Source organism: Lutra lutra, chromosome 12 (assembly GCF_902655055.1).
Source record: "Lutra lutra chromosome 12, mLutLut1.2, whole genome shotgun sequence".
In the NCBI taxonomy this organism is placed as follows: domain Eukaryota; kingdom Metazoa; phylum Chordata; class Mammalia; order Carnivora; family Mustelidae; genus Lutra; species Lutra lutra.
Window position 1 is genome coordinate 47,946,464 of NC_062289.1, and position 24,318 is coordinate 47,970,781.

General features: G+C 46.7%; 1 protein-coding gene across 3 annotated transcripts in view; it reads right to left on the reverse strand.

Annotated features, from left to right (window-relative positions):
* Nucleotides 1-2,804: 2,804 nt before the first annotated feature.
* LAMA3 (laminin subunit alpha 3) overlaps nucleotides 2,805-24,318 on the reverse strand; it is a 262,818-nt gene continuing 241,304 nt past the window's right edge. For all 3 annotated transcript variants that reach the window (XM_047697035.1, XM_047697036.1, XM_047697037.1), the window contains 9 exons: nucleotides 23,186-23,339; nucleotides 19,295-19,464; nucleotides 15,971-16,154; nucleotides 13,837-13,977; nucleotides 7,998-8,157; nucleotides 7,761-7,891; nucleotides 5,472-5,565; nucleotides 4,112-4,231; nucleotides 2,805-3,364 (listed from right to left, as the gene is read on the reverse strand). In XM_047697035.1, the coding sequence (XP_047552991.1) occupies nucleotides 3,219-3,364; nucleotides 4,112-4,231; nucleotides 5,472-5,565; nucleotides 7,761-7,891; nucleotides 7,998-8,157; nucleotides 13,837-13,977; nucleotides 15,971-16,154; nucleotides 19,295-19,464; nucleotides 23,186-23,339 (1,300 nt within the window). In that variant the 3' untranslated portion in view covers nucleotides 2,805-3,218. The remainder of the gene's footprint in view (nucleotides 3,365-4,111; nucleotides 4,232-5,471; nucleotides 5,566-7,760; nucleotides 7,892-7,997; nucleotides 8,158-13,836; nucleotides 13,978-15,970; nucleotides 16,155-19,294; nucleotides 19,465-23,185; nucleotides 23,340-24,318) is intronic.

Below are 24,318 nucleotides of genomic sequence, written 5' to 3' on the forward strand. Positions count from 1 at the left end.
GTTTGGAGCTCTCTGATGGCAACATGTTCTGCAAACCTGGCTCTCTGTGGTTTGGCACTAGTTCTTAGGGGCAAATGATAGAACTGCCTGTGTTTTTAAGGCTTCAGGTGTTTTGCAGAATTACCCATCAGAGACTTCAGCTGACTGTGCTTGCCAGGTGCTGGGATTTGGGCTCAGATGAGTTTGAAGCAGGGTGGCTGTCTGTGAGCTGGCGTGCTCAGCTGCTCCCTGTCTTGAAGAGCAGGGGCGGATGCTGGTGACTTCATATTTAGTGGCATCAGACCCTAGGGCCAGTTCAAAAGATTTGGATGCAAGTGGACATATAACCTTTGACGAACCGATATGGCAATAGTTAGCCACAAACATAAAAACATTCTGCCCTTTGACCCAGTAGTTTTACTTCTAAGAATAATAAATGAATTTATCTTCCATGACATAGCCATTCTCGTGTTGCTTATAATCACAAAAAGTTGAAGCAACCCAATTGTCTAAGTGGCTGGAGGTTGGTTAAACGCATTATGATAAATTCATTTGATGGCATGGTCTATAGTCAAAGACCTGGGAAAATTTGTCATATAGTTTTGAAAACCATATAAAAATATATATGGTATAATTGCCATTTTGTAAGGAAATCCATGAGCATTTAAAAAGAATGCAGACATAGTACTAAAGACCTACGGATTTCTGAGTGAGGAGCGATGGGTGATTTTTATGCTTTTCTGCATATTCTGATTTTTCTATAGCGAACATAGATGCCAGTTGTATTCAATTACAATCACACTATTTAGAAATGGAAGTTCTCTGGGGTAAGTGAGACCACCTCTCACCTGGGTGGGAGGAAAGTCAGCATGTTCTGCCCAGAGCCATTGCCCTCTGACAAAAACGCAACAACACTCCTACTGAGAAGTGAGTTCAGGAGGTGCCCTGGGGGATGGGGGGGTTGGGGGGTTGGGCGGGGAGGGTTGCTGAAGGAAGCAGCCCATGAAGGCACAACCCTGGTTCATAGTCACGTGATGCCCCCAGAGTGACTACTGTCCAGATTGTTGGGCTGTGCTGTTGGTCTTCTCCCAGTTGGTTTCCTCACAGTCCGGTTTTCTCACCCTCCCCCGCACTCCTGGACCAAAAGGAAACCAACTGTGGACCTGTCTCAAACTGGTCCCAGCCAGCCACGGGTTGAGCCCACGGTCCCTCCGGAGCCTCCCACCGCAAGGTCAGCCCAACCCGTGATGGACTTTGAGTCAGGAAGAAGACAACAGGGATAATATTTGTATGGCACTTTACAGTTTACAAATAATTTCCACGATGCTTCTGTTGAGGAGCTATAGACATTCAGAGAACACACATGGGCAGTCTGAGAAGAGGCACGCCGAGGGCTTTCTGTTTCCTTAACTGTAATTCCATCTGTGACACTCTCAGCTGCCTTCCGGTGACTGGGGGGACACTTGGATAAGGCGGGGGGACAGCTGTTCTTCAAGCTACTACCAAAGGGAAGGAAGATTGGTGGTGTCAGTGAATTCATTGTCCCTTTATAATGAATCTAGAAGTGCTAATGAATAATCACTAATAAATCACTTAGGTTAACACCAGGAAGCCGGAAGAGAGAACCACGCATTTAGTGGAGCTAGTGCCAAGGCAGGTAAAATGGAGGCTCTTCATGCAGACTCAGTGTCCGGGTGGTGATCGCCTGATGAAGCTTTCACTGGAAAATCAAATGTTTTCAAAAACACCCAACTTAAGTTCATGCAATTCAACGTCTGAGTCAGCACAGCATCCCAAATGCCCACCAGTCAGCCTCTGTTGAATGCCCTCTGTGATGGGGAACTTGCTACTTCTCCAGGAGAATATTCCACGGTTGTACAGATATGGTTGTTAGAAAACATGCCCACAGGCCTGTAGTGTTGAGGGTCATAAAAGAGTACTGGGTCGAAGGGAGTGTGGCTCCGTTTCAGAGGGAGAGAGCAGGGAGCATCGAGGATACCATATAGGATTACTATGTCCAAATTTCAGAATTATTTGTTCTTTTTCTTCTGAGGGACAAATACCATGTAGAAGACACAAAAATGCTTACTTAGTCTTCTTCGTTAGGAAGAGTGGTGCTGCATAATATTTTTTTTTTAAAGATTTTATTATTTATTTGACAGAGAGAGATCACAAGTAGGCAGAGAGGCAGGCAGAGAGAGAAAGGGGGAAGCAGACTCCCCACCAAGCGGAGAGCCGGATGTGGGGCTCGATCCCAGGACCCTGGGATCATGACCTGAGCTGAAGGCAGAGGATTTAACCCACTGAGCCACCCAGGCGCCCCAGTGCTGCATAATATTATTGGCCTGGTACATGGCTCATTATTTTGTAGATAAAACCAGAAGCAAGTCCTCCTTCCTACTAACTTCTGTTAGCTTGCCATGCAAAGCTTTAATTACAGGATGTAGAGCCATCTCAGTTCTCCTCCAAGAGAGTCTTTGTCCTCAAGGAATTGATAATCATAATTGAGACTTGGTTGGTAGCAGACTATACGTGGGAAACCAAAGGGAAATAGAGGCTCATTAATTCGGTTTGTCAGTTATTTAAAAATTTTACGAATATTGCATGTCTCCCCAATTGGACTGCGTACTCATTCAGGGCAGGATTTACTTCTTGTGCCTGATTATATGTCCAACATTGGGCACACAAAGTACCTCATTGCTATGTGCTTCATGATTATCTGCAGAAAATTATGTTGTAGGTAGCATGCTGAACATGTGCTGAAGAATTAGTATGATTAACAATGCCCATCAAACCATTGGTTTAATGCTAATAAAACATCATCATTTAAAGAATACACTGCCTTTATTTAACCCCATAAGTTATAAGCCCTTAACACATGTACAATTTTGGTGTTTTTAAAGTGCTTTAAAAGATATTTATTTATTTTTTAACCAGGTGGAAGATAATGTTCTTTAAAAGACATTTCATTTTTAGTGGAAGAGGAGATTACCAAAAGCATGTAACAATTTGTTCGACATCTTCGAGAAATGGGATTTTTATATAAAATACACATGGGGCACTGAGTGCTAAAATGATGAGTACGTGTGGTCAGAATTCAAAATGAGACTTGCTAGCAACCTCATCTAGAAGGTGTCTTAAGTCAAGAATGATCCTGTGGGGAGAGAGGGAGGTGTGTTGCAGAGCTGTGCTCTTGGAGGTCTAGTGCATGGCTTCCCTTGTTGTGTGATGGGTTTGAGTTAGTGGTGAGGACAGCCACTCAGATTGACAGTCCCCTGGATGTCCAGGGCTTCCGTGACAGGGATGGGAACGTGGTTGACTTGAATGTTCTTCAGACAGCCAAAAAATGATTCCCACACTGGGAGCTTCATGGTCTTCAAACCAACTTCAAGAGAAAAGGAGAGACATTCAGTGGGTAATTCATTCTGTCAAGTGAATGTACCCAATTTAAAAAAGAGTCTTCTTAGAGCTCAAGGGACTGAGGGACTTGGGCCACCTGGTGGCCTCCTCCTTTGAGCTGGCACCCCACACCCCCACCTGCTATGATCAGTCAACAACAAGGCTATTCTTCGAGTCCTTCCAAGAAGCCGACTCCACAGCCCAAATCAATAGATAATAACTCTGAACTCTGGTGCTTTTTATGGGTCATGGAAGACCCATAAAATTAACAAACTATTTGGAGGAACATAAAAGAAGGAAGAATGACAAAGCTCCTTCCAGGCAAAATTCCAGAACCTGTTTGCTCCTCCCATTCTGGCCCCCCAGAGCTTAATAACTCACCAGGAAAACTAAGCAACGGGAGAGAAGAGACCAATTTCTCAGCCCCTTTCCTGATTCTTTGCTAATACCAGGCTTCCAGGTTAACGCAGCCTTGTAAGAGGGGCTTATAAGTGATAGGCCTGGGATAGAAGCAGCAGCAGGAATGTGGCCTGGGCTATACAACATGCCCATTGCTAGCAATTGAGTTTTCCCATGTGTTGGAGCAAAGGGCTTCACTGTCTCCACCGTCCAGCCAACTGCTGCTCAGCTAACAACCCATGGGCTGGGGCGTTGGATTTGCTGGGCTAAGATGGACATGTTAAGAGCTGACATGGGGCAACATGGGTGTAGGAGAAGCCAAGACCAGAGTTACCTGGGACACCTCCAATGTGTAGTGGCTCGCGAGTGTCGGCAGGTGGGAAGGGGAGCCGTCCAGCTGTGTAGCTGTTCTCTGCATCCAGCTCCAGGTGCAGGATGTGCTGTTTGATGGTGACTGGGGGGAAAGGAAGCTGGTCAGGTCAGTCACCCAAGGAGAGCGCTGCCTAATATTTAAAGTCTCCACTAGTGTGTCATCACGGGTTTCTGCTCAACTCATTCCGTGGGAGCGCTGCTGATAGGAATTCAGTCTACCTAGACTGAAATTCAACTAATTTCTCAATGCCAAGGGGTATTTAGGTGTTCTGCATACATTACAGAATTCAACCCTTAAATGCATCTGTGAGGAAGATATCTCACTCTTCTTTCCGAGAGAAGAGACTATGACTCTCAAGGCATTGAGGAGCCTGACCAGACAGTTACAAGTTGAATGGGTTGGGATTCCGAGCCCCGTCTCCAGAAGTCATGTTTATTTCATGTGATCTTAGCTTCTTTCTGGGAGACGCTGACTTCTGAAACCTGAGTCACTTTTTGACCCTCCAAATAAAATTCCTCCAATGTTAACAGTCGTCCCTAATCGCTGTGGAGTTAGCATTCCAATTAGACAGGCAGACACTAGCTTTTTTACAAAAGACATTTTAGCCAATGCGCTTTAATGTATCTCCAAACTCACACACACAGGTTACTCATAAAACAGCCAACTGGCCGGGGGAGGCCAGGCCCTTCTCCACCCAGTGGTATGTCTATCCCTTGCAGTAACTTTAAATGGTGATTAAAAAAACCAGCCCAACAATAAACTTTAACAATAGTAATAGCAAATACTTACTGGGCCCTTGCTTCATATTGGACCCTGTGGGGCACTTTACATACATTATCCCGTTTGATTTTCACCCTGGGAGGCGGAGGCTACTTTTTTACCTCCATTGTGTAGAGGAGGAAACGGAAGATAAAGAGCAATTAAGTGGCTTGTTCAAGGTCACTTAGGTAAAGGCCCGAACTGAGATTTCCTCTTTGTTCTTTTTTCTTTCAGAGCCAAAATCTAAATCACAATGCTATACTGCTTCGAAAACAAACAGAGCTTATCAGTTTTCCGAGCTCAAAAAAAAAGAAAAAAATTCTCTGTAGGCGACAAAGGACGGAGCACACCGGTGGCAGCCACCCTGAACTGCGTCCTCACTGCTGGGGTGGGCTGAGGATGGCGGTGTTCGCACTGTGAACCCGGAAGGGGGTGGGGGGCGTGGCTGAGCTTGGCTAGACTGTTAGGGATTGAGGAGCTGACGCAGCCTCAGGGACATTCAAGTCCAGATGGAAAGGGAGACAGCTTCAGGGTGTGAACAACAGGCTACGGGCCATCATACCTGTCACGGAGTGCCACCGTCCATCACACAGAGACTGCTTTGGTGTGACCGATGCCAAGATGCCCCCTGCCTCACTGTCCACAGAGGCCGTGACCTGGAACACACAGGCGTTTTCCTATGGCCTTTAGAAGGGCTGGTGGAGCCAACTTCCCAGGCTTCCTGCTTTCCCGGCCCCTGCCACCTTGCTAGCCGGAAGCACTTTAGACGTAAGTCCCCTCCCACACCAGGAGATGATATGGGGGCCAGCTTTGCAAGAATCTCTCTGCTGCACCCCTCCCAGGCGAGCAAGTTGTAAACCCGGGGCCCAGCCTGACATCGCTGCCAAAGACCACGAGCCCTGTCCTCCCAGTCCAAACCCCTCCTTTCGCAGGCTCCACTCAGAGGGCACTGGGTAGCATGGTAGAGCCTTCTCAGCTGTTAGCATGTGACAGTGGCTGTTTAGAAGGATGTGAAATTTGGAAGGCAAAAATGCTGGCTGAGGCGTACACCCTGCTGCAAGGCCCAGACAATGATAATAATTCCATGAATGCACGCCTTACACGGGGCTCTTGTTCAACGAATTCAGCAAGCTCATGGATTGCATTTGTACTGGGCACGCGTCAGGGGTCAGGTCCTCATGCTAGCATGTAGAATCCTGAATTCCCCCTCTCTGGGCTAGGGCCAAGGGCTGAAGCAAGGTGAAGGAAGGTGAGGACTAAAATCAGCAAGTGGGTAACTATTTGCATTTAATTTGCATGTAGCTAGATCGTGCTGCCAATTCTCAGGCAATTTTCCAGCTAAACAACGTCACTGCCCTTACCGAGGTCATCAGGTCTCAGTGTTTGTGGGTGTGATGATTTCCCCTCTAGAAGGCTTCCTGGAGCCCCTCCTCCTCCCCTGAAAAGCCGGCCTTCTCTCCAGGCCACCCAGCAAGGGGCTCCTTGTGCCTCTGGCCTGAGGCCTTGCTCACACTTACAGACCACATCGCAAATACAAAGTGTTCTAGGAGTTTGGGCTGTTTTATCTTCTTCTGGGAGTTTACCCCTCATGGCTAATAAGCCATGGAAGGGTAGAGGTGAAGGCAAATGGCATATTATGGCTAAATAGAAAAACACAGGCCCCAATTGGAGCCCCCTAAGCCCCATTACCAGACCAGGGCTGAATACCTAACCTAAGTGACCTTTCAACCTCCCCCAGAAATGGAGTCTTAATAGATCAGTCAGGAATTTTCTGAACAGCACCCATGACATTATAATCTGTCATATAGGTCTTCTTCATTCCCTGCCCCCCCCACAAATCCCACCCCAAAAGTTAGGTGAGGTAATCCACCTACTAAGACCCCCTGCCCTTCCCCTAATGGAAGGTGACCTTGCCTGGAAGAATCTTTTCTTTTCCTTTGCTTATGACTTCCTTGTCCCACCCTGGCTCCTTCTGTACAACTCCTCAGAGCTCCCCTCTGCTTGCTAGATGGGATGCTGCCTGATTCATGACTCGAGTAAGGTCAACAAGATCTTCAAATTCACTCAGTTGAATTTTTGCTCTTTAACATTATCATGTACCTCTTTGCCTTGAGGTCTTCCTGGAAGGATTTTTTTTTTTTTTTTTAAGAGTTTTTGAAAAGGAAAGAGGTAGAATCTGGTGGTGAGAGTAGGGTATTGACCAGGCCCATGAGGGGATGGGCAGGAGGGAGCAATAGAAGCCTACGCGGAAAGAGGAGTCCAGGTCAACCCAAAGGAAGCCTGGGGGGCAGACCGAGGGGCCAGCCTTGGGGGCCACAGAGGCGGGTGGGTGGTGTAGGGACCATAAGGGAAATCCAAAACTGACTCAGTGGACACCAGGCCATGGGCATGGGCATGACACGGTGTAGACAGCTGTTGGGAACATCTATTCCATGACTCCTGGTACTGCCCTTATGAGGAAAAGTGGAAATGTGACAAGGGTGAAGGGGAGGAGAGAAAAATGGACATTTATTGAATATACAGTTTCTATTCTCTTGACAAGAGCCCTAAGATATCAGCATTATTACCCACATTTTAAAGATAAAGAAAGTGAGTCTGAAGTAAGTTAAGTAGCTTCCCTAGGGCCATATAACTTAGTGGAGCAGGTAGAATTTGGCCCAGCTTGTTTGAGTCTTCCCAATTTTAAAGATGATGAACAGGAAACACGACCAAATGATTTGCTAAAGGAAAACACTAAGTTAGCCCTGAAATCAGGTCTCTTAAAACAAGATGGGATCCCTCTCCCTCACAACGCCACCCACTGGGGTCTCTGGCAATGAAACCCACAGACCCTGTCCTCACACGTGCGCACCTTTCCAGCCTCCAGATAAACACATAAGTGCCTCCCCGGCCGACTCCCGACGTGTATTAGGATGCCAGTAAGGCTTCTTGGGCGAATGCTGAAGACCAGCTTAAATTCGGGCCCCAACAGCACAGAGTTAGCTTTCAAAAGGAAAGAAAAAAAAATTAGTTAAAATATCATAATTCAAGAAAAAAGGATCGAGTTCTTCAAACTCCAAGACCTAAACTCTTTGCAACTGCCCCTTACCTAGGACGACATGTCCTCCTTCCTGGGAGAAATAAATGCCTTTCTCCAAAGAGCCACCCAAACAGGGGGACACACCAACGCTCAGAGAAGGGGTGTCCAGGGGTTTCTGATCCAACTGAAAGTTCCTCAGGCATCCCACAAAGCTGTTTTGGGGGAGACTCTGCAAGAAGAGAAAAGCAAGCTTCATTAAGTTAAGCCACACTTCCCAGAGAAACAGGGGCAGCCAAGGTTAAGGGCAAGACACCTGTCTGCAGAAGGGGACAGGTAGGGGGATTCAACCATCCTGCCAGAATCAGGTGGGCCTGACGTTTCATTTGGCTTCCTGTCCTCACTGCCAAGAAAAGCCTGCACACCAGCTGTCCGGTGGGTGGCTGAAGTCTAAGGGGTCACCTGCGTGCTGGAGGCAGGGGTGGTGGAAGCTGCTGGCCAGTGCTGGTCAGTGACCTGACCCAGGTCTGCAGACGGGGCTACAAGAGGGGAACCTTCTGCCTTATGGTGTCCACATCTCACCGTCTCTTTGCAAGTGCAAACCCGTTCTGATGGTTTCGTGAGCCTATGTGATTGCTTAATGCAGGGCAGCTGACTGAAAAAGAGGTCAAAACATTCCAAAAATAATAAAGTGTAAAAAAGCTTCCTACGTTGTTGGGCTCAGTGCACCACCAACAAATCATGAATGCCGTGGAGTTAAAGGAAGACACAAGGCCCAGCATCGGGGGATACAGACAGCACCTCGAGCAGCCTGCCCAGAACAAGGGCTCCTCCCTGGGGGGCCCGAGGGTGTACCTCTGGGGATTCTGTGATCCCTTAAGTTACATACCGGATGTTCTCTGCACATTTTTCTGGGGAGAAAGACTGTAACTTTCAATAAGTTTTCAAAAAGAAATGGAAGACTCACTGAATAAAATCCTTAAACTTCCTTCCAGAATAAGTGCTTTTAGGACCCTGGAATCCTACACAACAGGTGCAGGATAGGCCAGTTTTAAGACATGGTGACATTAGAGATGCATATTAGAGACGGTGTCAGTATCAACGGTAAACTACCCATCGGACTCACAATGAAGTTTTTAGTGTCTTAAGATTTACCACCTAATCCAATGAAGAGCCTGTCTCTGAAACCAAGCTCAGACCGTCCAGGGGAGGTCACCACCTAACACTGAAGCCCTCACAGCCGACTGCAGATTTCGGTGTTCAGAGGAGAAGGTGATTGGATGTTGCCTGCCCTCCGAAAGGATATGGAGGAGAGAGGAAGCGTTGGTTTGCCCCCTCAAGTGGAAGGAATGCTGCAAGGAGAAACTTGGTTTGTAAGGGTGATGCAATGGAGTACTATGGGTTGTCCCTTATATTAGGATGCTGAGTGTGACGTATCCAGGACAAAAGAGTGCCCATATTGTGCTTCGGAATAGCTACCCCTACCTGTGACCTCTCTGAGAGGGAAATAGGTACAGAGGTTACAGAAAAGCAAACATTAACATTGAGGGTTCTCTTTGGCAATTAATGTTTTCTATTATATATGTACTATATGCTATATCACATATATATTACACAGTATTATATAATATCCATTTTATATAATACACATGTATAGTTACATGCAGTATTAATATAAACTGATTATATATAACTATATTATATATTGTAAATATATATGTATATTATATGTATAACAGGAAATAAAGCAGAACAATACTTTATGACTTGCTGGGGCTTTGGCCCAAACCCCAGTGCAAAACTCAAGTGGACCAGGCTGAGCCTATGCCCAGGCTGAGACACGGTGGCCAAGGCGAGGTCAGCCTGACCGCCTAGAATCTAAGCTGCCTGAAATTTCCTCTTCTAATTAGGTCCATTTCCAGGCCCAGATTTGGGTCTTGGGCCTTCCTCCTGCACTGCAAGCAAACTTCACAGCAGAATGGGCCAGCAGCCCCAAGGGAAGGGGCAAGAGGGGCTGAGCTGGGGCAGCATTTTCAGGGGAGGGCGGTTCTAGGCCTGAACTGTGCAGACGGCCACCTTACTTCACTGCGTGGGAGCAAGAGGCAAATCAGGGAGAAGAAAGACAGCTGGGTGTGGCACCCCAAGTGATGCAGATGTGATGGGGACTCTCCTGGTGTGGGAGGAGAGAGGAACAGCAGGGTGCCCACCGAGCTCAGCCCCGGAGCCAGGGCCACCTCAAAACCTTTGCCCTTGACAAACGTAGCACACATCCTTGCTTCCCGGACTTGTCTCTTTCCCTTAGCCCCAAGTTTTCCAAAGTTTGGTTCTTGGGATAATTTTATTTCAGGCACCAAATAACATTAAAACACATATTCACTTACCAAGTTTGTCCATTTTCAGTTCCCTTTCTAACCTTCTGATTAAGACAAGGAACACATTCTATTTTTGCATGAATATGTCTTAAATGTCACCTGTAATTATGTAAGATGTATCGATCAGTTGTCAAACTCTTTTTTCTCCAAATGAAGGGAACATAGCCACACTATCTGGCCAGACTTTAATAACACTATTTTGTGTTTAAAATCACTATTATTGGGGTGCCTGGGTGGCTCAGTGAGTTAAGCCTCTGCCTTTGGATCAGGTCATGATCTCAGGATTCTGGGATCAAGCCCCACATTGGACTCTCTGCTCAGCGGGGAGCCTGCTTCCCCCTCTCTCTCTCTGTCTACTTGTGATCTCTGTCAAATAAATAAATAAAATATTTTTTAAAAATCACTATTATATTATTACTATATATTAATATATAAGTATATATATTAAGTACATATATAGTACTTATATATACATATATACATATACATATAATATATATAACATAATATAATATAATATATATAATATAATATAACATATAATACATATAATATAGATATATTAAACGTATATGTAATATATATTAATATACATAATAATGTTATATTATATTAATAATAACATTATTTTGTGGTTACCTACTCTTTATGGCAAAAAATACTGGGTTTCCATGCATGGGGAGACAAAAATATATTTTAAATAAACTTAACTTTGGGGGTTGTGGGTGGCTCAGCTGATTAAGTGTCCCACTCTCAATTTCAGCTCAGGTCATGATCTCAGGGTTGTGAGATCAACCCCTACCTCTGGCTCTGTGCTGAATGTGGAGCCTGCTGAAGATCCTTTCTCTGCCCCTCCCCCCAACAGCACATGTTAAAAAAATAAAATCAACACAACTTGTGAGTTGACCAGGAGCAAGCTATTAAATAATTTTTTTACCTCTGTTTGGCAAAGATGCTGAATGTGACACAAATTGCTAAAGTTTGGAAAACAGTATCTTAATCAAAAATCTCCATCTACGGGGCACCTGGGTGGCTCAGTGGGTTAAAGCCTCTGCCTTCGGCTCAGGTCATGATCTCAGGGTCCTGGGATCGAGTCCCACATCCGGCTCTCTGCTCAGCAGGGAGCATGCTTCCTCCTCTCTCTCTCTCTGCCTGCCTCTCTGCCTACTTGTGATCTCTGTCAAATAAATAAATAAAATCTTTAAAAAAAATCTCCATCTACAATCTAAAACCTATGTTTGTGCATTTCCTGGAAGAGAAACTGACAGATTCATATTTATAAAGTCATGGAGAAGCCCTAGATTCATTCCCTCAGGCCAGTATGTCAAGCTGAACCTTGAAAGTGAAGGGTTGGGAGGGCACTTGGGTGGCTCAGTTGGTTCAGTGTCTGCTTTCAGCCAGGTCATGATCCCAGGGTCCTGGGATTGAGTCCTGCATCGAGCCCTGTACTGGGCTCCTTGATCAGCAGGGCGCCTGCTTCTCCCTCTCCCTCTGCCTGCTGCTCCCCCTGCTTGCGCTCTCTTTCTCTCTCTCTCACTATCTCTCTGTGTCAAATAAATAAATAGAATCTTTTTTTCTTTAAAAAGTGAAGGGTTGGAAAGGGGGAATATTCTCTGTGGGCTTTAGACATCAATTAGGGATTTTATTTTTTAAAGATTTTATTTATTATTTATTTGACAGAGAGAGGGAGAGATCATAAGTAGGCAGAGAGGCAGGCAGAGAGAGAGGGGGAAGCAGGCTCCCTGCTAAGCAGAGAGCCCGATGCGAGACTCGATCCCAGGACCCTGGGATCATGACCTGAGCCAAAGGCAGAGGCTTAACCCACTGAGCCACCCAGGCACCCCTCAATTAGGGATTTTAAAAATTATTTAAAATATTTTGAGATTCTTGAATACTTTATATAATTATAATGATTAAAATGTGAGACGTAACTGACATATAGTATTTTCAAGTGTAAAAGCATAGTGATATTCTCTCTCTCTATATATATATATATATTTATGTATATGTATATAGTGGTATGATCACCACAATAAGTTTTGTTAACATCCATCACTACACAAAGTTAGAAATCCCTTTCTTCTTGTGACGAGAACTTTCTTTGCAACTTTCTTTGATCGACTTTCTTTGCAACTTTCAAATATATAAAACAGTATTATTATTAACTATGGTCACCATGCCATACATTATATCCCCAGGACTTAATTGTTTTGTAACTGAAGTTTGTGCCTTTCCACCACCTTCATAATTTTATTATAAGGTGAATTATTTTTCTATATGGTTCTAAAGCATAACTACTTTTTTGCACCAAATGCTCCCCATGCTAAGTGTAGTAATGTAGTCACCACATAGTTATTACAGTATCACTGACCACAGACCTGCTGTACTTTTCATCCCCATGACCTATTTATTTTACAACTGGAAATCTGTATCTCTTAATCCCTTTCTCCTATTTGGTCCATCCCCCACCTCTCCTTCTGCCAACCTCCGGTTTGTTCTCTGTATTTACGAGTCTATTTGTTTTTTGGCTTGCTTGTTCATATGTTTTTTTTTTTTTTTTTTTTTAAGATTTATTTGACAGACCGAGATCACAAGTCGGCAGAGAGGCAGGCAGAGACAGGAAGGGAAGCATGCTCCCTGCTGAGCAGAGAGCCCAATGTGGGGCTCGATCCCAGGACCCCGGGATCACGACCTGAGGCGAAGGCAGAGGCTTTAACCCACTGAGACACCCAGGCGCCCCGCATATGTTTTTTTTTTTTTTAAATAAAGATTTTATTTATTTATTTGACATACAGAGATTACAAACAGGCAGAGAGACAGGCAGAGAGAGGGGAGGGAATCAGGCTCCCTGCTGAGCAGAGAGCCTGATGCGGGGCTCGATCCCAGGACCCTGGGATCATGACCTGAGCCAAAGGCAGAGGCTTTAACGCACTGAGCCACCCAAGCACCCCTTATGTTTTGTTTTTTTAGCGTCTACATATGAGTAAAATCATATGGTATTTTTCTGACTTATTTCATCTGGCAAAATAGCCTCTACGTCCATCTCTCCTGCCATGAATGGCAAGATCTCATTCTTTTTTATGACTAATATTCCTCCGTGTGTGTATGGGTGTGTGTATCACATCTTCATATCTTTATCCATTTATCTATCAGCAGACACTTGGGTTCTTGGCTACTGTGAATACTGCTACAGAAAACACAGGGGTGTATATATTTTTTTAATTAGGGTCTTTCTTCATTTTCTTTGGGTAAACTCTCAGCAGTGGAATTACTGGATTGTACGGAATTCCTATTTGTAATTTTCTGAGGAAACTCCATACTGCTTTCCACAACGGCTGCACCAATTTACATTCCCATCATCAGGTCACAATGGTTCCCTTGTCCCCACATCTTCGCCAACACTTGTTATTTCTTGTCCTTTTGATAACAGCCATTCTGACAGCGGTGACGTGCTCTCTCTGGTGCTTTTGATTTGGATTTCCCTCACGATTAGTGATGCTGAGCATGTTTTCGTGTGTCCGTGAAGCGTAACTACTTACCTTTGGCTTCCCAGAGGGAGAGGATCCCAGGTAAACGGGTGCTCTGAGGCTGACGGTGGAATTTCCAGGCAAACTTCCCTCCCGGGCCCTCAGACCATCCACAACCAAGTGCCCCTTCTCTCCATCTTGCCCAAACACCACCTTAAGAGTAAAGAAAATATATTAACATGTTTTATCTTTGACAATTGGTGATGCATTTTATTACTGATCACAGGCCATTTTTTTTTTAAACAATGTTTTTCTGTTTCTTCAAGGAGCTTTATAAAGTCAGAAATTTGGGGGCTCAGCCATTAAGTGTCTGCCTTTGGCTCAGGTCATGATCCCAGGATCCTGGGATCAAGGCCTGCGTTGGGCTCCCTGCTCAGTGGGAAGCCTGCTTCTCCTTCTCCCACTCCCCCTGCTTGTGTTCCCCCTCTCTCTGTGTCTCTGTCAAATAAATAAATAAAATCTTTAAAAAAAAAAATCAGAAAATTTTCTCCATACTGTTGTCATTGTCATCATGATTTTGTGAGGTCATGTTAGATACTGAATAGAGGAAGCTAGAAAAGTGAGCTTTTTTTTTTTTTTTAAGACTTTTTTATTTGACAAAGAGGGAGAGATCACAAGTAGGCAGAGAGGCAGGCGGGTGTTGGGGGGAAGCAGGCTCTCTGCTGAGCAGGGAGCCCGACGTAGGGCTCGATCCCAAGACCCTGGGATCATGACCTGAGCTGAAGGCAGAGGCTTTAACCCACTGAGCCATCCAGGCACCCCCAGAAAAGTGAGTTTTACAAGGATTCCTCAGTGTGCCCGGGTGGCTCGGTTGAACACTGGACTCTGGGTTTCGGCTCAGGTCATGGTCTCAGGGTCCTGGGATCGAGCCCCACTTTGGGCTCCACGTTCAGTATGGAATCTGCTTGTACATCTCCCCCTCCTTCTCCTCCCCCACTTGCATTCTCTCTCTCTCATATAGATGGATACAATATTTTTTTTAAAAAATCCTTTGGCAGGGCTCCTGGAGCAAGGGGCCAGTGGCTACTTCTTAACTAACAAGGGAGCACATATTTTCAACTCTTTGCTAAAAGTCAAGACCCCTGGGCTCTACGGTGCATTCTGCCATCTAACGGCTCTTAGACTGTTACTAATGACTACCCAACTTGTACTCCCAGCTGAGACCTCTGGCCTTTACTCTCTAGAGCGGTGGGCTTGAGTGTCTGGCAGGCAACTCAACCCTAGGAGGTTCACAGCAGAACCCTGACTCTTGCCCAGCTCTAAACTGCTCCTTCCCAGCCCACATGCCCCTATTCCCCATTTTCTGCGTCTCAGTAGCAGTCCCTCTATTGTCCCAATTGCTGGTCCCAAATCACAGGACTTGATATGGACTCGTCTTTCACGCTCTGCATGCGAGATCCTTCAGCAAGTCCTCTCGGTTTGGGGAGCACATGCTAGACAGGGTAATTCTGTCCGTGTTCCCTGTGGCCTCTTGAAGCAAAGGCAGTGGCATGCATCTGGCCACTCATCCCCATTTCAGCTCTTCAGTTGAAGACAGGTTTGAAAATATCCACCTGTTCATGCAATGCTCGTTATTTAGTTGAAGAGTCTTCAGAAGCTTCAGAGATACTTGGAATAAAATCCAAGTCCTCACCTTGGCTGCAACACTTGTATGATCTGGGCCCTGCCTCTCTCTTGAATCCCAGCTCTTATCCTTTCTTATCCTGTATCTCTTGCCATCTGGGATGCCTTCAGGCAAGATCTGGAAAGCTAGGGATGTGGTCTTGAAGCTTGTGTTATGCAGAAGATATTCTGGGCTCAGAAAGGGGCCCCAGAGACCTGGACATTATCTTGACAGAGAGAAATGGTCCAGGCAGCAGGGGTGGGAGAGGGAGGGGACAAAGCCAGGGAGGCACCGTGGGGACTGAAGAAGCAGTGAATTGAGCCTATCTTGGCATCGAGACATCGATGCACAACATCCTTGCACAGTGTGTGCAGTGGTCTTCATTGCCAAGGTGTTAGGGTGCTCGGTACCTCTGAGCACACAAGCTCTGTCTGTGCTGAGCTCTGCGGCTGGCAGGTGGCTGAGACGCCTGTCCAGGTTTTCTGCAGGGAGCTCCGCGGCAATGGGAGCTTCTCACAGGGTCCCCGAAGCCCCCGCGCTTACCGTGTGCCACTGCCCATCGTTGCATTTCTCCTTGCTTTTGAGCTTCAGTTTCTTCCCGTCTGCCCCCAAGGCAAAGACCAGTCGTCCCTTTGAGAGATAAAGAGCCATGTAGGAGTTCTGAGTGCCCGTGAAGAACACGAGGCCTCTGGAAGAAGCCGTCTGCACGTCCACCGCAAACCGTGACCTGTCGGGAAAATAAAGCAACAGGCAAAGAAAGAAAGAGAGGTTTTTAGTGTTCTCCTGAGTCCCTGAAGCTGGAAGAGAGGGTGAGGCGCAAACACCCCAACCCCCATTCTTCAAATGAACAAACCAAGGCACGTGCTGATTAAATGACCGATCTCTTTGGGAATTTTTAAAAGCTGTATGTGTGTGCGGGGGGCAACTGGACTAACAATGATTTGATTCAAGCATATGGTAAGCATTTTCTTTCTGTGAGACATATTTAACACAGAGGCAGAAAAGTATGGATCCACTTTCTCCCACCCACCTTTCTATTTCTTGGACCTTAAGACCCCATCTAGGATAGAACAGGAATTAAGCAAGCATCATGCAGTAAAAGAAGAAAATGAAAGTTAATACTCCTTTGCATGATGGTTACATAGTGTATGCATATCTGGCTGAGCAAGACTGACTTTGCACGAGAACTTACATTCACTCTTTTACCCACCCACCCATGTATCCAACAAATACTGAATGAATATGCAGCATGTGTAAAGGCACTGTGGAGAGCACTGGGAATGCAGAGATGGAGGTTTCGCTCTTAGGTGTTTCTGGTGTACAGGTGCACTGACAGCAGTGCCTAAAGGGCAGCATGCAAAGGTGGCAGGGGATCCCGGTATCAGCAGGCGGTCACCACCCACTCCTTGGGTGACAGAAGGCAGAAACTTGGTCTCTCCTGCTAAAAGCTGTATCCCCACTGGGTGCCTCAAACACAGCAGCCACTTGACAACAGTTGAGTGGAATTAAATAATGGAATAGTGAATTAAATGATAAATGGAAAACTTGGAGGCAGAATCAGGAAGTGGAAGAGAAAACGACACTGTCACTTCTCTTTGCTTTTTAATACCATGAAGCTGAGCAAACGCGGAGATACTTGAATTTTTTAGATGAGGGAGTTTCCTTGAGGACGGTGTTCTTCAAAATGGAAGGGAAATCTATATTTGTTAAATTAAACCAACCAGATGGTGACACTGCTCAATATTTCTCTTGGTGGAGCTGCGTGCGGAGGTTTGAAGGATGAGGGTTAGCCAATTTCAGGAGGATATTCGAACCTGCTACAGAATTAAAGTACTTTACATATGTGGGCTTGGTTATCAGGCTTGACATTTGCTTTCCAGAGTTATTTCCTAAAGCAGCTCTCTTTCATAAAAGGCTAACTGACTGACACCCAAAAAAGACTCTAGTGGATTCAAATCCCCGCGTACGATGCTGTAGCTCAGACGCTTCATTGCTGGTGGATGGGAGAGTCAGGCAGAGGTGAAGTGGCTTTTTTATACATTCATCAGCAGGAGAAAATAGTGGTGCAGCATTTCAAAGGAGAGGCAACGGATTGCTAGAATATAAATTCGGAGAGCAGGAATAGTCCATATTTGGGACCTGCATGACCCTGAAAATATGCTCATCTATATACCATGCAAAGGAGTATCAGCCGTATATTATAACCAAAATATATTAACCATATATTTACCACTTCCCCATTGATTACATATCCTGTGGTGTGACATGGGAAGGTGCTGGGGTTGAATCATCAGAAGAAGCCAGAGAACTCGCCACACTGAGCATGCTCCGGGAGGAGGCTTTGCAGGGAGGGGGAGGGCAGCTCTGGTGGAGGACAGCCAGAGCCCAGGCAGGAGGGTGGGGAGGCTGGGCAGCATCTGCAAGAGACTGCTGTCCCGAAGGTCAACTTGAACAAGAACACAGTGATGGGGAGTGGGCCTTCCTCCCAAGAGGTAGCCCCAGGAAGGGCTAATAACTGAGTGGGACCTCATTTCTCAGTCTCCATTGGCAAGTCAGGGATCACCAGCCTTTCCGTGGCACAAATGGAGATGGGGAGCTGCTGGCATAGGGTTCTCCTTCCGAACTCCACCCTTCCCCTTTCCGGCCTTCATAGCTGCCCGTGAATCATGCACTTGGCTTGCGGAGTGGGCCTCCAAGGGCCGGCTCCTTGCAAGCTACTGCATCCCTCCCTACAAGGAGAGCATTATCAGCTCCATTTAAGCGATGAGAAAACTGAGGTGCAAAGAGATGTAGCAACTTGCAAAAACACTGATGATGCCAAGTTCATGGAGAGAAAGCTGATGCTTAGAAAAGTTGAACGACAGCCTATGGTACCCATCAACTTGCTGCTCCAAACCCCCTTTGAGTGAACTGGTGTAGGGCACCGTGGGTGGGAGTCCCCAGCCCCCGTGCCCTCAGATCTGCAATGGCATATGGGTTACTCCCAGCCAACGACAGAGCTCAACAGCAAAACTAGAGCCAGGCCATTAATGCCCAACATTGGACTCTTCTAAAGGGTGACCCTTGCTTGCGGGAGCTCCGTCATCCACAGGTGTGGGGCCAGTCTCAGGGTAAGGCTGTTCCCACCAGCCCCTGCTCCCTTCACCTTTATCTCCCACAGGAACAGTACATCTCTTGCAACATCTAATCCCATCTTGACATCTGCATCCCAGAAGACCCACCTGGCAAGTGGCCTGAGGTCACACAGCCAGCGAGTGGCTGAGTGGGGACTGAAAGCTGGGTTTTAAAGCCAGGCCATTTTGACCCCAGGAAACTCTGCTTCTGTACATAAATCATAAAGGAGTTTTGGCACCTTGTTATTTATGTCTCCAAATCACATGAAAATGACAAGCCTTGTTTTCTTACTTTTTGTCCTGACATAATTAATATCTCTGTTCACTCCCTCCTCCCCAGAAGAGATGCGACTTGTTAGCACAAGAAATCCGAAAGAGCTCTCTAAAAATGATCTATGTGGCACTGAGTCTGCTTACAAGAATTATTTCTGACTATAGAATGTCGAGAAGAAAGGTGATTTATCATAGAAATAAACAGCAGCTTTGAAAGGAAATATCAGTTGTATTTTTAGAATGCTGTCAGTTCTACACCAGAGCCCAGCGGACTGTTTCAGCCCTGAGCAGCACATGTCACGTGTGCCTTCCAGCTGCGGGGACAGAGCACACTTGCGTAGTCACGGGCTGTGCCCTGCGCGGGCCAGCCCCCCTTTCCCCAAAAGTGGTGTTGCCACTTCATTAGTGACAGGAACATGGTGTCCTGCTGGCTGACCTGCTCTGGGGTACAAATGCGGAGTCGGGTTCTGAGTCAAAATACCTGGTTGTCACCAACTCCTGGGGAATCGTGAACAGCAAGTGGCTGGTGGGCCTGTCCCCAAACCTGAGGGCTCCATGACTGGCCTGGGCCCCAGGAGGTGGTAGGCAAGACTGGGCCTCTCGCCATATCTCCATTCTCCGTGGGGAGGCCACTGGTGTGTCCTGCAATGGCTGCAAAGCAGAGAAGCAAAAACTTAGGAGAGCTCAGTATCAAGGGGAAAGAGTAAAGAATACTTATCTTGCTAAGTGCCTCGCTCAGTTTTTACTCCGATCCTAGGAGATTAACTCAATAGAGATGAATTCATCCTTGGGGACGATGCATGTTCTTCCCATCCTCGACACAAGTCTGGCCTCTTTCCTGACAAGCTGCCGCCCCTGGGGCCAGTGGGTATCCAGAGCCCCTCCCCACCATGGAGCTGTGGGAAAATCATGGCATCCTTGAGAGAGCCAGCATTCGGCCAACAGCATGAGCCTGCACAGCCCGTCAGAGGGACATGGAGCCGACGACCTGCCACCCCTCTTGGAGCCAGCCATTCCCTTGGGTTTCTGCAGCACGTTAGTGCAAAAACAGAGCAGGAACCAGAAGGGGTGAGTGTGTGTGAGAGAGAGAAGGGGCAGGGCATGGGGGTGAGGGCAGCCTGTCTTCACTTTAATCAGAATTGAACCATACACAGAAGCATGTCCTGAGCTAGAGGATGCGATGAGCTTTTGAACAGAACAAAGTTTTAGTGCTCAAAAACAACTATAACAAATATCAAGTAGGACGAGAAAAAATGTTGTTAGAAACCGAGCCTCTCCACCTGCTCCTCCCTTTTTCTTGGCTAGGGGGAGCCCAGATTTTGATCCTGTGCCCATGACTCCCCCAAGACTCAGGGCTCAGCTGGCCTATCTGTTTGTCCAAGATGGAGGGCATGGATTCCCTGTGTCAGGGACTGGTTGGTTGAGGGATGAACATGTGACCTCCCTCTTGGCCAGTGAGCTTGGAGGGGGAGTAAGGGGGCGGGGCCTCTGCGAAATACTTCGTTACTAATAAAGCCCAGCGGATCCTTGGACGTGGTGCTGGCTGCTGCCCCGGTGAGAATAGGAAGCCCTGAGCTACACAGGATGGAGCTGAGATGAGCTTAGCTGGGCCAGGCTTCAAGCCCTACTTGTTCCCAAACTGTCTATTACTTGACTTCATAGCTCCTCTTACTGTTTAAGCCATTTTACACTTGGAGCTAATAGCTAAAGGCTTCCCAACAAATTTAAATTCTTTCAAGATTAGGTTTTCCGTATTTACCCTAAAGATACAAATCTAGCGAAGCGAAGGCGCATATGCACCCGAATGTTTATAGCAGCAATGTCCATAATAGCCACACTCTGGAAAGAGCCTAGATGCCCATCAACAGATGAATGGATAAAGAAGATGTGGTATATATATACAAGGGAATACTATGCAGCCATCCTGCCTCTGGGCTTTGGGCTTCTGCTCACACAGTGGCACCACTCACTTGTCTAAATCCAGCCCATCCTCCAGACCCGGCTGCTGTGTCACCTCCTGATCTCTGGGGCAGGAAAATCTCTGCCACCCCAGGTCTGGGGCATGTTTTGTGCCTTTCACTTAGGTTGTTACAGTGTATAATGACCACAGCTGATGCTCACCAGGTGCCAGGCACTTTGCTACATGGTTTGTGTTTATTACCCCATTTAACTCTCACAGCACCACTATGAGATATTACTTTATATATCCTCATTATGTTGCAGGAAATAGACCCACAGAGAGTTTGTATAATCACCCAAGGTCACACACTTAGTAAGTGATAAAGCCTGATGCAAACCCAGCAAGTCTGACCCCAAAGTCTAGTCCTTAACCACAAAGCTTTGTTTTTCTTTTTCTTTTTCTTTCTGTTTCTGTCAGTGAGCTTTCAGAGGCAGAATTAACGTCTTATTCCACCTAATCTGGGGGCTTGCACAGAACAGAGGCACAATTGGATACAGTGTATTTGCTGGCGGCTCCCACATGGAAGGTTCCAGCCCCTACCCCCGCCATCTGCTGAGGCCCCCTCAGAGACCTGACAGGCCCCGCCAGCTTTCTCCCTGGAGATGTCCTGTGGGCTCCTGTCACTCAATATAAAACACACTCCCCTCAGTCTCTTCCTCCAAATACTTGTCCTTCTCCTATCTCCATGAACAGCACCCCTATCCATCCAATAAGCCGGACTAGATGCCTTGGAATGATATTAACTCCTGCCTCTCCCTTGCCACCCACATTCAATTACTATCCGGGTCCCGTACATTCTATCTTCTCAAAAGCTTTGGATCCATTTCCTTCTCTCCATCTCCACCATCTCTGGGTTAATTCAGTCTCTCTATAACCTTCAGCCTTCCAGTGAAAAGAGGGAACACATGATCTCATTCCTGATGGAGCCATCCTAAAAATGTTCTTCTCCTAAGAGTAAAATGACTCCCCTCTACGAACTGTATTTCTTCTTAATAGCATAGAACATTTCGGATGACGTGCTATCTATTCAACTCTTCCAAGTCACTGTGCCACAGGGAAAACACTGGCAGGTGAGCGGCATGGGGCTGATGGTGAGTGAAAAGTGTGTTGAAGAGAAGCGCATTCATGTTAAGAGGGCACAGGCTGGTGGGGGGGGCACTGTCTGGTTTTGATTTCCAACCTCACCTTCTATCTGTGGGAACTTGGGCCAACTGCTTACCTTTCTACCCTGCAGCATTTTTTTTCTTTTTTTCTTTTTTTTAAAGATTTTATTTATTTATTTGAGAGAGAGACAGAGAGAGCATGAGCGAGGAGAAGGTCAGAGGGAGAAGCAGACTCCCCATGGAGGTGGGAGCCCGATGTGGGACTCGATCCCGGGACCCCGGGATCATGACCTGAGCCGAAGGCAGTCGTCCAACCAACTGAGCCACCCAGGCGTCCCATTTTCTTCTGTTAACATGTGGCTTGTCACAGATTCCCTGGCTACTATTACGTTAGGATGGTGATACGGAAGTTTAGAAGCTTAGTAATACTACTTCCCACACAAGGTTACTTGTAGATTTAGTAAGAAAAGCCACTTAAAGGGCTTAGCATGATGGCTGGCACAAAGGAAGTACTCAGCATTACCCATTAATCGTTTTAATTATAACCTCCGGACGTGGGGAGGTCAGACTGTTGACCTTGGGCACAGCAAAGAATTCTTTAAGTCCTAACCCTGTGTCCAATTCATTACGATGCTTCTGCTCCTTCAAATCAGAAATTGTACTTCCTTCTAGACTCTCTTAGCGCTGTACATTAGAATCACCTGGAAGCTTTACAAGCTCCTGCCACTTGGCCCCCCTGTCAAGAGCATCTGACCTGATTGTGGGGGGCAGGGCGGATGCAACCTGAGCCTTAGGCTTTTAAAAGCTCCCCAGCTGTTTCTAATGGGCAGTCAAGGTCAAACCACACTGGTCTTGCTAAGGCCTGGGTGCGTGCATACATGTTGTCATAAGAGGCGGGGTGGAGGGCAGTCTTTGGGCAGGGAAGGGGCATGACTCCTGTACTCTAGAGAACACTGTACCTGTTGGAGACACAACAGAAGTGTCAAAAGAGCAAGACATCCTCTGAGGACTTGAGACACTTCAGACTCAATTTGTTCTGTCGGCAAAAATTGCCCAATTTTCACCAAGATACAAAGTAAAAGAGAGGAAACCTTTTTTTTTTTTTTTTTTTTTACATTTTGGTATAATCCAACTATTCTTGACCCATCAATCCCACTTCCTGGGGGCACCGACCACCAAGGGATCAGGTGATTTATACCCCTCACTTCACTCCCACCCCTTCCCCAACATCTCACATGAGGCAGGATTTGCTTCTGAGAATCCTCGGCGGGGCGGGGGGAGAAGCAAAGCCAGTGTTGGGGACCCTTACCTGGTTGATATTGAAAGTGTGGGATTTGTTAAGCCTTGTAGAACCTCTAAGCAACAGGAGGAAAGGCGGTGGGTTTAAACTGCAGCCTCCCAGGGACACGTCTCTCTTGAAAGTTTTACTGGTCAAGTCCAGGACAGCAGGACTCTCTGATTGCCTGGAACAAGGGTGGAGAAGAAAACCACTGTCCAACTCTGAAATCCCAAGGAAGATACACTGGCAGAGCTTGCTTCAAAGCCACACACTCTTACTGTCGGGCTTTGGGCAAACTTTCACTTTCTTTCTTTCTTTCTTTTTTTTCTTTTTTAAAGATTTTATTTATTTATTTGACAGACAGAGATCACAAGTAGGCAGAGAGGCAGGCAGAGAGAGAGAGAGGAGGAAGCAGGCTCCCCGCGGAGCAGAGAGCCTGACGCGGGGCTTGATCCCAGGACCCTGGGATCATGACTGGAGCCGAAGGCAGAGGTTTTAACCCACTGAGCCACCCAGGCGCCCCAAACTTTCACTTTCTACCTGCACATTATATCTAGAGGAGACGCTGGGCTCAGAGGAGGCCGATGTGCTGTGAAACATTTCTGCCGTCCCTAAAATTCCCAGCACCTTGCCTTGCTCAAGGAAAGGCTTAAGAAATTTCATTGGCTCGAACGGTTAGGGCTGGGGCAAAGCCAGAGGATGATAGTGTGTTCTTTGTCATTTAGAAATGTGAAAATGAACTATGCACAGGGGAGAAAAGTGGGCGCTGATGACCTAGGATGACGGTGAGCATCAGGAAGCTTTAGAGGTGAGTTTGCAGACGGGATGAGCTCGCTGCATTTGAGCAAGGGAGTTTCACAGATAAACCTGCTTGTTTCATGTCTGAGCCTTGATGGACAGTAGGAGCCCCCAAGCGCCCCCAAAGGTTACCAAGGTTTCTGATCAGTCCTGGGCCTTCCTTCAAGAACAGCTGAACATCTGCCTGCAAGCACCAGGCTCCTCTATGAAAAGTCACGGTCAGGTTCAACACGTGGTGATCTGGTTTCCCAGCAGTGCAGGCCCATGCAAGTCCTCAGCCTCCCCAAAACAGGGGAGCACTGATGAAATCAAACTGCATGACCTTGATTAAAATGGAGTAAAATTTCAGTATGGAAAATCTTCAG